Source organism: Simochromis diagramma, unplaced genomic scaffold, assembly GCF_900408965.1.
Source record: "Simochromis diagramma unplaced genomic scaffold, fSimDia1.1 OVJJ01000644.1, whole genome shotgun sequence".
Classification (NCBI taxonomy): Eukaryota; Metazoa; Chordata; class Actinopteri; order Cichliformes; family Cichlidae; genus Simochromis; species Simochromis diagramma.
Window position 1 is genome coordinate 1790736 of NW_024387201.1, and position 12824 is coordinate 1803559.

The 12824-nt window shown below is 44.4% G+C and overlaps 1 protein-coding gene across 5 annotated transcripts in view; it reads left to right on the forward strand.

The window, feature by feature from the left end:
• prkcz (protein kinase C, zeta) overlaps positions 1 to 12824 on the forward strand; it is a 92627-nt gene that overhangs the window by 64391 nt on the left and 15412 nt on the right. For all 5 annotated transcript variants that reach the window (XM_040051187.1, XM_040051188.1, XM_040051190.1 and 2 more), the window contains 5 exons: positions 1475 to 1610; positions 1726 to 1813; positions 2250 to 2369; positions 6813 to 6892; positions 9103 to 9192. In XM_040051187.1, the coding sequence (XP_039907121.1) occupies positions 1475 to 1610; positions 1726 to 1813; positions 2250 to 2369; positions 6813 to 6892; positions 9103 to 9192 (514 nt within the window). The remainder of the gene's footprint in view (positions 1 to 1474; positions 1611 to 1725; positions 1814 to 2249; positions 2370 to 6812; positions 6893 to 9102; positions 9193 to 12824) is intronic.

The window sequence follows — 12824 nt, forward strand, 5'->3', positions numbered from 1 at the left end:
TTATAGCAGCAGACAGCGAGAGGCTTGTCAGGTTTAATGAAGGCTTATCTCCTAGAGACAGAATACACACAACCTACACATGGAGAGAAAACATTTGACTGACTCACCGAAGAAGCACTCCAAGTACATCTAATGATGGCCCAAACTACAAAGGCTTTATAGACTAGCTGTCATAACAATAGCCATAGTAGAAGAAGAAATGTTTGGCACGAGGAACATGGTCTCTTTAATGTCTGTTACTTTGTGTGGACCCAGGAGTCAAAGCGTATCAGAGTATTGCAGGTGCTTTGACACATGCTGACCTGTTAGGAGCCGTGGCCTCAGAGAGGAGTGATGGTACTGACAGACCTCCGTCTGACAGGGAATAAACTACACCTGTGAAGTGGGCCTTCATGTACACACAGCTGGAGACACGGCCACTACACAGTGGCTTTGCTTTTGCATGAAACGCACACACTTTGCAAATGTGACGCACAAATTCAGTTACGTCCCAGTCCAGGGTGTCCTCTCACCCGGTGACAGCTATCAGTAGTAAACAGTAGTGTTTACAAAGCCCACTGTAACACGGATGGAGGTGTTATCGATGGCTTCTTTAGATTTCTAAGAACTCTGGCAGCAGCTGAGTAAATTATATGCAAGGAACGAGGACAGAGGCCACGTGGGGACGTCCTTCTCTGGGAACTGTAAACTGTACTTATCTGTCCCAGGCTCTGCTTGGAGCATGACACTAACATTTAGCCAGAGCTATAAAAACCAGTTTTCATTAGTTCTATAAGACAAACAAAGAGTCCTGCAGCAGATGCTGAGTCCCACTAATGTGCACAGCTGTTGGGAGGACATGTCTTACATTTCTGCAGAGGTGAACACTGCCTGCTGCAGATTTGAACCTGCTGGACTTTTGTTGGTCTTTCAGCTTTTTAAAGTTTCAACCAAAACTAATGAGTGTTTGTGTCTTCAAGGCCAAATCTTCACAATTCCTACATTATAAGAAAAAAGGAGAACAATAAAAATCCCAACAACTAATCAGAAACAGGAAGAGAAAGTCATTCAGTCAGGTTAGATATAGCACTGCAGGCATTAGTGCACTGAGGGCCGTTTTACATTGACCTGGTCCCAAAACACACACAGGTTAGAAATCTAACAAGCTCCCTGCTGCGTCTCTTATTTTTGTGAAGTAAATGTGTGGATGCTATCAGGCTTTGGAGAGCGTTTACATGCGCCCTCCAACCCCGTGGTTCACTTAAGGCTGTTCTTATGGCTGTAGCACGGGTAGCTTCTGTAAATGTAACACAAACGCTCGACAGCATCACAAGCAGATGCTGGAGAACGATTCTGAACGATTGAGACGAGTCACTCTTAGTCACGGTCTGTAAACATCGATTTGCGTTGTCACTAAATCCATGCAGCTGTGCAGGAAGGATTTGAACATGTTCTCATGTGCGAGTGGAAATGTTCACCTCTCATCTCGTCACAGATTCTATGCTGCTGAAATCTGCATCGCTTTGAACTTCCTACATGAAAAGGGCATCATCTACCGTGATCTGAAGCTGGACAACGTGCTCTTGGACCACGAGGGACACATCAAGCTCACAGACTACGGCATGTGCAAGGTAACAGAGTGCGGGCAGCTGTAGCATTATCAATAATGCATTAGGTCAGTATTGACTGGAAGGTCTAGCGCGCTCTTGTTGATCTCTCCAAACGCTGCTGTCTTCTACTTCTTAGGAGGGGATCAGACCAGGTGATACCACCAGTACTTTCTGTGGCACTCCAAACTACATAGCGCCTGAGATCCTGAGAGGAGAAGACTATGGTGAGTACAGGAGCAGTGTAAAGGGTTACACTTTGACAGTCCTACTAAATCAAGCCATTCACAGACCATTACAAACTAATATGTGCTGCCTAACAACATTTCATGTTATACATGTGAATGTGTTTAATTGGTCCAAATGTGCTCCTGTGCTACCTTATTAAGTAACATCATAAAAACATATATGTATGTATATGATACAGCAGTAACTCCTGCATGTGTGACATTTTCTGTGTGTCTTTAAATCTCTTTCTAACGTTAGCCGTGTGTCAGCCTGTCCACACTGCAGTATGTCGTGTTGTGTGTCTGTACATGTGCAGAGCCATGTAGTGTACCAAACACCACAGAGACCTGACCTCTGTTCTCAGCTCTGGTTTGTAGCTTATTGATCACATGTCACATCCAGTCTGAATGTGATGTGATGTGATGTTCCTCCCAGGCTTCAGCGTGGACTGGTGGGCTTTGGGCGTGCTGATGTTTGAGATGATGGCTGGAAGGTCCCCGTTCGACATCATCACTGACAATCCTGACATGAACACAGAGGAGTACCTCTTTCAGGGTGAGCCAGACCAATGATCAATACTGACTGTTAGACTCAAGCCTGTTGTTTAAAGAGATATCACTGATCATCATCAATAATGACTCAGTCTACAGATTACAGGGAGCTTTTACAGGTCGAGGAAATCTAATCTGCACTTTGGCTTTTTGAATTCTTTCGACTTAATGACTCCAAAATAAAAAAGGGCTGGGTGAGTTTGAATATTATAATATAGTGAAATGAACAGGATTGATGCCCTGCTGCAAACACGTGCACTGATGTGTGTGAACGACCCACACAGAGAGCCATTGTTGTGGTTCCAGCTCTCCTCTTATGTTCGCCGCTGTGTCTAGCCCTGGAGCCGGCTCTCTCCGTGGCTTCCTCCACTGACGCAGGCCGGAGACCACGCCCCTTACACAACACACAACACAATCACACTGAGGCTACTGTAGAGGTTCATGAGCATGTTTGCTGACACGCTGTGTCATAATCAGGAGGTGTAAATCTGATGGACGGCGGTTACTTTTAAAGTGTCATGAAACAAAACGAGCGGGGGTGCAGTTTTATCTGAAAATGAAGATCTCATCATCTGTTAGAAGAAAATGAGTAAGGTGCACATCCTGTTCATTGGTAAAAGTCAGGGCACACGAGAGCTTCCTCCTGTAGCTGCTCACAGTCATTTACAGTTTGACTCTTGAGTCTAAATCTGCAGCTTTTTGTTTTGACGTCCGTTAAACTCCGTTCTAAATCATTTCTAACTGAAACTGTGTGGGGGAAGAAGATCTATATGTTTCTATCAAGCTGTGCTCAAACTGGCACTGGGTAACAAATCAAAACCAGTGCAGCACACACAAAACACCAAGAGAAGCTGCAGTCAGACATGTTTTCATGCAGTTTAGATACAAATGATAGAACTGCATTCATGTTAAAGTAATCTTCCATCCATCATAATCTTATTTACAGTGTTTCAGGTTGTGATTTTTATCTCTTAAAGAGGTGTTAGTTACTTCCCTCCGATGCTCACACCTGATTGCATTTCTCTTCCTATAAGGATAAGGATGCACAAATTCAGCCTTTCCAAGTGGAACAAAAGGATTAGCATTCAGAGAGCGACATTCTTCTATACATCACAGTGTCATCATCCAGCAGTGCAGTAAAGCTGTAGCAAACACACATTCCCGACAGAGTAAACAACAAGTTCTTTGCACGTTTTCAGACGTGTGAGTCCTCATTTTACATATATATATGTGTGTGTGTGTGTGTGTGTGTGTGTGTGTGTGTGTGTGTGTGTGTGTATACACATACACACACACACACACACATCGTAAACCTGTTCCTCACACTGGTACCTGCTCACATTCTCAGCATCACGCTGCTGCTTTCACTCTTCTTCATGGCCTGCAGCATGTTTGCAGTGCTCATTAGTAGAACTGAAGTACACACATTGACAGCACTCAGAATACCCACTACTTGTTACTGAACTGTGCACAACTTAAACTTTGGTGCGTAATGAAGCGATCCACAGTCAGTCTGGTCATTAATCTTCGCATGCAGACAGAGCAGAGTGCTTCATCATGGTGGAGTTTTAGCAGATCTTTACAGTGTCCCAGATCTTAAACTGAGTGACAAGTACAAGAAGTAGAAGTCAGCAGAAAATAACCTTGGTGTGATCACATGTTTATAATAGAGAAACCTCAGGAACTTCTACTTGCATGTGTTTCCTCGAGCAATATGGTCTCTTTACATAGCACGAAGCCACCCAGACTGTCCTCTGTGACAGAAATTCCTCCATACTACACATTGTGTCAAAGGAGCATAGTGCGGCACCACAGCTAGCATCTGTCACCGTCCTCCTGGCGGCCTTACCGGTACAGCAGCAGGTTCCTGGATCAATGCCTGCCAATGGAAACCAACCCTTCACTATAGGAGCTCCCAGCCATATGCCGCCGAGCTAGACTGAGCCAGGCCTTACTCTGGGTATCTGTGCACCTCATGCTAACCCTGGAGCTTTAGATAGACACTCAGAAACATTTGATTCAGGAATCAGTCACAAGGCTGTATTCACAGCTAACATGTACAAGAACTGAATGCAATGGTTAAATCTAAACCTCAGACATGTGTAACGTAAAGCTTGCTCTTTACTTTTAAAGCTGAAGTGAAAATAAAATGGGCTAATACAGCAGACTATCTGTCTGTTAAAACTGGCCAATAGCAGCCACCCCCCATGTCAGTTTGGCTCCAGCTGGCATTCATCAGCCGTCTCAACTCACTGTTTTGTAGCAATATCTGAAATTTCTTCAGCTGAACCAACAGAGAGAATTTACTGGGCTTTCTCCTTTACACTGAAAGGAGGCGTCATGGTTTAAGACTGGCTTTAGAAAGACAACTGTGTATACCAACAGGATAGCAACTCTCTCTATATATATATATATACATACACATACACACACACACACACACACACACACACACACACACAGTGATAAATGATGTAGTTTACCTTCATGATATAACAACAGTTTCTGTCTGAAAAAACAAAACCAAGTACCTGTAAACACGTCCATGTTTGGACGTGTTTACAGGTCGACTGCCAAGATTAAAAGATTATTAATATGTAAACACAGTGACAGAGATCAATCAGGCACAACATTATGAGTACTGACAGATGAGGTGAACAACACTGATTATCTCTCTGTTGTGGCTCTGATATGTTACTGGGAGCAATTGAACATTTTCCCAGAAGGTTGATTCTGTTCATCTGGACGTTCTCAGTGGGACAAACGTTTCCTCATCATCAGGTGACTTCTTCAGTCTCAGCTGACTGCAGCTTTCCAACCTTATAAACAGCACATTTGCACAATGACTGAAACCAGCCCACTGATTAACAATGGGCTGGGAGGTCTGTTTATGATCATTAATATGCAAATTGATCAAAGCCCACTGATCAATGTCCATGAGTCCCATTCACACAGAGTTGGGGAATGGCTGCAGTCACAGCATTGTAAGATGGTGACAGATGTACCCTTAGGCCCCCTCCTCGATTCAGAGATGGTCTTTCCCTTTTCATGTAATTGGCCTCCTTCTTAAAAAATGACATAAACCAGAAATGTTTATTGTTGGTAACATTTATAATTCTTTCTAGTTATTCAACAAATCATGAAAAGGTCAGCACCAGCAATTATTTGATTTTGCTGACATGTTTTGTTTGTCTTAGCTCCGTGGTTGCCAGGGAGACCACGAGCTGGTTTACTCCTAGTGTCGTTTCCAAGCCTCGATAAATATGGAGGGTTGCATCAGGCAGGGCACCCTGCCAAAGCAAACACGTCTGCCATCAGAAATGACATTTGCATCCCTGGATTAAAGAGTGCCGTTGATGCTGTTGGCCAGCAGTGTGCCAGTGGGTAGGTGCTACTATTGGCTTTGAATGCTCGGCACACTGATACCCATGTTGACTTTGGTGAAATGGCCCAATCAGGTCCATGCTAATTTGCTCAGATGGACCCTCCACCTGTAAAGGCTGCAGTGGCATTCAGGTCAGGATGCTCACAACGACCCCTGAATGTGCGGCCAATGAAACTGGCCCGTTATTCTTGCCAAGGTTTTGTCATTAACGTTGGCATAATGATTGCTTTGTAATGAGTTTTCCCAGTAGCCTTTTTAGGCACTAGCAACTGGGAGTTCTCCTCTCTCTAAGTGTCATGACTCACCTGATACTACCTGCCTGATTGTTTCTACTACAGCTGACCATCAACTTTAATCACCTGGTCAAAGGCACAGCACCACACAGCAGTATCTGATAAATAAGACTTTATTTTATAGATGCACAACAGGACGACTTTCATTTCTCACATCAGATCTGCAGTTCAGAGCATCAGCACATCTCAAGGTCAGCTTTACTGTCAGTTCTGTAATATCTACATAGGATAAGCTCCTTAAAGGCTCTGCTGTTGTGATTCTGTGCTGCATAAATAAAACTTGAGTTAAGTGGAACATCGAGCTAGTAAAATACCCGTCTTTCTAGTCACAAAACACAGCTCTCCTCTTTTTGTGTTTGCCTTGTCCTGGGTGCAGATGTCTTTTGGGTTTAAGAGAAACTGGATCTCAGACGGTGAGTGTTCACGCACACTGGTTTAAAATAATAATAAAATGGGTGAATAGCATGTTTAAAAAGGAGCTGTGATGCAGTTCTTCATCTCTGGATTTGGGTTTTGAGGGAGAAACTGTTTTTACTGCATTTTGTTCTTGTTAGCTGTGGGAGTCTCAAGGCTATTAGTAGACCACAAAAAGTGTGAGAGAGAGAATAGAACAGTGTCCTCTGCATCTCCGCCCTTTCTCTGCCTCCCACGCAGCAGACACAGTCACCCACAGGCAGGTTGGACTGTGAATCATTCTCCTCCCTCCTCACGATTGTCCTTTTAATTCACTCGCTCTCTCTTTTGTTGCCGTCCTTCTTTTTGCCAACAGTTATTCTCGAGAAGCCCATTCGGATCCCAAGGTCTCTGTCAGTGAAAGCTGCCGGCGTGCTCAAGGGCTTTCTAAACAAGGTGAGACAGTCCCTCCCATAAGCACCCTCTCCTCCTGCGTGCACTCTGCTGCTCACTGTGTGGGATTATGGCCCAGAGCATGGGCTATGTTACAATGTAGGCCTCAGTGTTTAGTTCTGAGTGGACAGTTGTGCTTCTGTTATTTTAGTATTTACACAGTACAACTCAGTTACCCAACAAAGGATATGTGGTAATCCACTCGAGGGTTTCTTGGCACCGGGGTCAGGACCGTGCTGGATCACTCGACTTGGAAGAACAACAACACAGACTGCTACTCCTGCCAGACTGGTTGTTTCTTATTATTGAAAGTGGACGATAAAGAGCGTGAAAGTGACACAGTAATCAGATTACTGCTGGGATAAGCAGAACTTTCTCACATGTAACACTGACAGGAACTAGTCCACCTCAGACCCACTCTGATGAGGGAAACTTCCAGCATGATTTCATTTAGAGAGCTGCCTCCACAGAAGCAGCACACACGATAACAGTGAAAGCACCAAAATACAAGCTGAACTATTCACACGACGTCTTTGGACCAGGCCGCTGCTGCTGCTGCTGCTGCTGCCGCCGCTGCTGCTTAAAGGCAGGCACCTCTGTCAGGCCAAGAAAACTTTAGTCCATGTGTGAAACTGAATGTAGTGACGTAATTTCACATGCTTTTTAAGAACAGCATCATGTCTGTGCACTAAGTACAAGGCTAAAGCCAGGAGTGAAGGCAGGCACACCACAGACCCAGTGGCAGTCTGGCCTGAGGCTGACACATAGTGACAGACAGTCACGCTCACATTCACACCTGCAGGCAATTTAGAATCTCCCATTAACCTTTTCCTTTTAGCCAGAGCACCCAGCAGCAGCACATGCAACCTCCACGCAGGAAAGAAGGCCTCGGATAAAACCACAGCTGTTTCAGCACAGCTTTACCTTATTTAATAAGTTAGGATGGGGTTAGCTTACCATAACTGCAGCAGGGTCTTATATATTAACATGGATACAGCAATTTGTCTGTTTTTTTTAAAGAAGTGATATTTAAAATGATTGTGTTAGCAGAGTGTGCTAATTCACAATGGAAAATTCAATTCAGTTTTATTTATACAGCATCAAATTGCAACAACAGTTGCCTTACTTTATATTGTAAGGTAGAACCTACAATAATACACACAGAGAAAAACCCAACAATCACATGACCCCCTATGAGCAAGCACTTTGGTGACAGTGGGAAGGAAAAACTCCCTTTTAACAGGAAGAAACCTCCGGCATAATCAGGCTCAGGGAGGGGCGGGGCCATCTGCTGCGATTGGTTGGGGAGAGAGAAGGACGACAGGATAAAGGCATGCTGTGGAAGAGAGACAGATTAATAACAAGCATGATTCAGTCCACGGTAAACTGGTCAAGCATAACCCTGGATGACCATGCTTTATAAATGCAGACCATTCATCATCTACTCTGTATAAGAGCTCATCTGAGAGCGATGTTGTTACTCACAGTTTATTTTGACATATTTGACCATCTTTGATAAAAGCTAATTCTCTTGTGACCAGAGTCAGGGGTGTACACACCAATCAGCTGAAGAGCCAGGTGCTCTACTGCAAACGTCCAGATGAGATCCCTACTCAGCACTTATTGTTTGAACCTGAGATGCTTTGGTTGCAGTGATGCAGAATAGCAGAAATAAATGTGTTGTAAGCACATGAAACTTTCATTTGGTACAAGCAGCACTGTGGACTACAAGTAAGAGTTGATGACTGTAGTTTTCCCCCTCTGCTGTGATTGGATAGCTGGATAAAAAGTGTCCGTGATGGATGCATCACTTTACTGTGGGATATTTAGACAACGAGAAAAACCACGTGCACAGGAGACAAAGGCAAAGGTGTCTTTGGTTAAAGACCAGGTTACAGAACAATGACCGTTACTGCATTTGAGCCTGTGGTTTAATTTTTCCACGTCCTGTTTAAACCTCTGTATGTCACCTGCATGATTGTTGTGATGAGCAGAGCACAGGGAGGCTGTGCCACATGTACACATACCTTTGTAGTACTTAATGAAATTCTTGTTGTTGTCCTCAAGACAGTCATTTCATGTATAGTTCAACATTTGAATGATAATAAAATATAATAATTGGTCTTTTTCATCACGCTCCTGGCAGTTCTTACAGTATGTGTACTACAGCAGCTTCTGTTGATGTTCCTGACCAGCTGTTTTGGCTCCAACAGGATCCCAAGGAGCGGCTGGGTTGTCAGGTCCAGACAGGCTTCACAGACATCAAGTCCCACACGTTTTTCCGCAGTATAGACTGGGAACAGGTAAGAACTGAAGTCTGAGTGAAAACGCATCGTTGTGTATTAAAGTTATTTCATCTTAAACACAACATACACACTGCAGTCTCACTATGATTTCCAAATGCATGGGCTTGGAAAGGAGCAGTAAGGGAACAAATCTACTCTGTTACTGCAGTCTTCTATTAAATCACCTGCTATGGCTATCATCAGCATTTTTAACTGATTTTACATAAAGTCATTGTATGGAGCTCTTGGACAACTGCTGGTAAAGATGTTTTTACTGGTTTGCAGCTTGTCTCACTCTCTGCCTTTGGTTTCAGATCAGTTCCTGAGATGGTTAAGAAAACAGTTTTCTCAAGATCAATATAATCAATACTGTTCTTCCATCTCAGAGCTGTAATGTGAAATGTTATATAAAAGTACTACAGTCACCCAGCCACATGGAGGTGACAAGCCAGTGTACTCCGAGTGCCAAGGCCTGATGATATGGGACCGTGAAGAATGAGATTCCTTTACCGGATCATTTGGGATCCAAGTTAACAACAACTGTATGTGGTGCTCTCCCAGCACGGGAGAAGCATGGACGTGAGGATAGGGACTGTGTCACACAGACACGACTTGAGTGTTGTTAGTGTGTGTGCTCAAGCTCTGCGTCAGAAGAGAAAGAGGAATACTGGGGTGGATGAAACGGTGGAGAGAGGTGATTTAAGCAACTAACTATAAGCACTATATAAAACTGACTTGAATTGATTGGAGCAGACTTCAGTGGACACCCCCAAACAATCACAGCAGATGACCACGCCCCTTCCTGAGCCTGATTCTGCCGGAGGTTTCTTCCTGTTAAAAGGGAGTTTTTCCTTCCCACTGTCACCAAAGTGCTTGCTCATAGGGGGTCATATGATTGTTGGGTTTTTCTCTGTATCTGTTATTGTACGATCTACTGTACAATATAAAGCACCTTGAGGCGACTGTTGTTGTGATTTGGCGCTGTGTAAATAAAACTGAATAGAATTACATGTATGTGAAGGAAACAGAGGTGATGAGGAGGTTTCTGCTTGTGGAGAGAAATGGAGACAGACAGATGATAGTAGACAAAAAGGACAGAAACAGCTGCAGTAAACACACATTTGAAGAAGAGGGGGAACAATAAATGACTTATAAGGGTGGAGGAAGGTGCACACAGGTAGACTGTATCTTATGTTGAAAGTGCATTAAGAAAGAGATGTGAGACTGCAAGGAGCAAATCTTCTTAGGCAGCAGTGAACAGTCTGTAGGATGAAACCAAGAAGAGGAATAACAAGTGAAGATAAAGCCAATGATTAAATGATGGAAGCTGAAGAAGGAAAACTGGAGACAGGCTCAGAGTGGTAAGAAAATATTGCCCGATGACTGGGAAAGTATATTTGAAATGGTTAGGAAAACTGCTAAGGTGTTTGGTGTATGTGGAGGAAAGAGGACAAGCAGAAGGAAGTATAAGTATTCAAAGGACGAGGTTAGCAAAGGAACAGTGGAAAAGTCAGGAAGATCAAAATAAACAAGAGACCAGGCTAACAGCAAACAGCTGGCAAAAGGAAAAAGACTTACAGACAGGAGACAGTGGACTGTACCATACCACTGCACTTTATCCAGCACTTATAAAAACAAAGCCAATGAATGGAGACAGGTGGTTGGTCCAGGTGAAGCACCTGTGGAGAAAGAGCAGCTCCTTTGACAGGATTGTTTAACATAAGCCTGCAGTCAGAGGAGGCTCGAGCAGTCGAGGAGTGAGTGGTGGTTCTGATCAACAAGGACGATGTGCAGAGTCATACCATGAAGGTGTGGGGAAAGAGCTGTTTCAGCGAGCTTAGGAAGAGAGGTGATGGCTGTGTGCTGACAAACAGAACTACACATGTAATGTCTGCAGATTTCTTCACAGCTATGTTTCCCCGTCCCCCCACCTCCGTCTCAGACCCACGCTTCCTCTTCTCCACTGTTCTCAGGAGGGTAATTACACTTTTCTGTTGTCTTAATTTGAGGTTTAACAAACATCTACTATGAAAATGGTGATTTCAGGGAGTGTCCACGCGGGGCTCGAGATAGGAACGGTGTTGCACAATAACTGGGATTCAAATAGAAGCATTCAGTTTGTGGCTGCTCTCATAACTCTGATGAAAATTACATGTGTGCACTTTATACATACTATTAGAAGACATGATACCTGGAGTAGTGAGACGTGAACTACCCCGGAGGCCCGATGTCGGAGGCCCGATGTCGGAGGCCCTTACCATGCAGACTGGAGGCTGACTGTTTTCAGCTGTTTCATTGGATGATACATGATACACGTGGATGCTGAGGATATTCTCCAAACAGCAAACACAGCTGTGTTGTCAGTTTCACGATGGTGCATATGGAAATGTTAATCTCTAAGTATCACATTAAAAAAACTATGTATCAGGATATGTTTTAAACTTTTTAAAGTCTTAGTGTGTCTGTGTGCACACCAAGGACACAGTGGGTGATGTGTGGAAGCAGAGCTCCTGAGCCGAGTCCACACAGAGCAGAGGGACAGCGAGCTGAGCAAGCTGGAGAGGTAACGCTCTCTGCCCTCAGACCTGTCTCAGGACCTGACAGGCGTGGTGTACCACCACTGTGTTACCACATATTAATATTCATCACATGTTTCCTGAGGAAAGTTTTCTCTCTGTAACACGTCCGTTCTCCACAGTTCTTTTATTTTAGTCCAAGGCCAAGTGTGAAGTTAGAAGTAGTGAGCAGCAAAGGCTGACACGAGACCCAGGTAGGTGCCCAGCTACTGCTGTCACAGCTCCTCCCACATTTCAAAGGTTCGATGAAACACAGAGGGTCTCACAGCCATGGGGTCCCCTTGTCTCCAGCTGTGGACCAACAATGCAGGACGTTTCTTTGTGGGACGTTCACTGATAAAAAACCAACCAACAGTAAATGAATGGTGACTGGCCTCCCTGATGTTGTCCTTCTTGTTTTGGAGAATGATGGAGAGGCTGAGAGCAGCACTCAGACAGCGAGTGTGGCACACCGTCATTTTACACGTGTGAGAGAGACATGTGTGACAGCTCGTCACTGACACTAACGCCTGCACACACACACACACACACACACACACACACACACACACACACACACACACACACACACACACACACAGTGTTGTGATCTCAGGCACATGCACAGCCCTGACGTTCACTGACCTCTTTTATCCTCCACTGTGGTCTCAGGGACACTTTTCCCACACTTCAACATGTGTGTAGTACTAATGTTTCAGATCCTGTGTGTGTGTGTGTGTGTGTGTGTGTGTGTGTGTGGGCTCACTCCAGGCTTTCACTTCATTACCAACACACAGTGATTAAGCCTGCCCAGCAACACATCAGAAAGAGTGGGGAAAGTAGGAGGAGAGAGGAGAGCAGTGTAACAAGATAAAAGAATGGAGAATGAGTAAGAAAGATAGAGGCGAGAGGAGAAAGATGGAGACAGGATGTGAGGGGGTGAAACTGACAGAGTGTGTAGGTAGGCGCCGAAAACCTGAAAAAGAAATGAACAAATAGAGAGAGAGAGAGAGAGAGAGAGAGAGAGAGAGAGAGAGAGAGAGAGAGTGTGTGTGTGTGTGTGTGTGTGTGTGTGTGTGTGTGTTTGGGAGAATG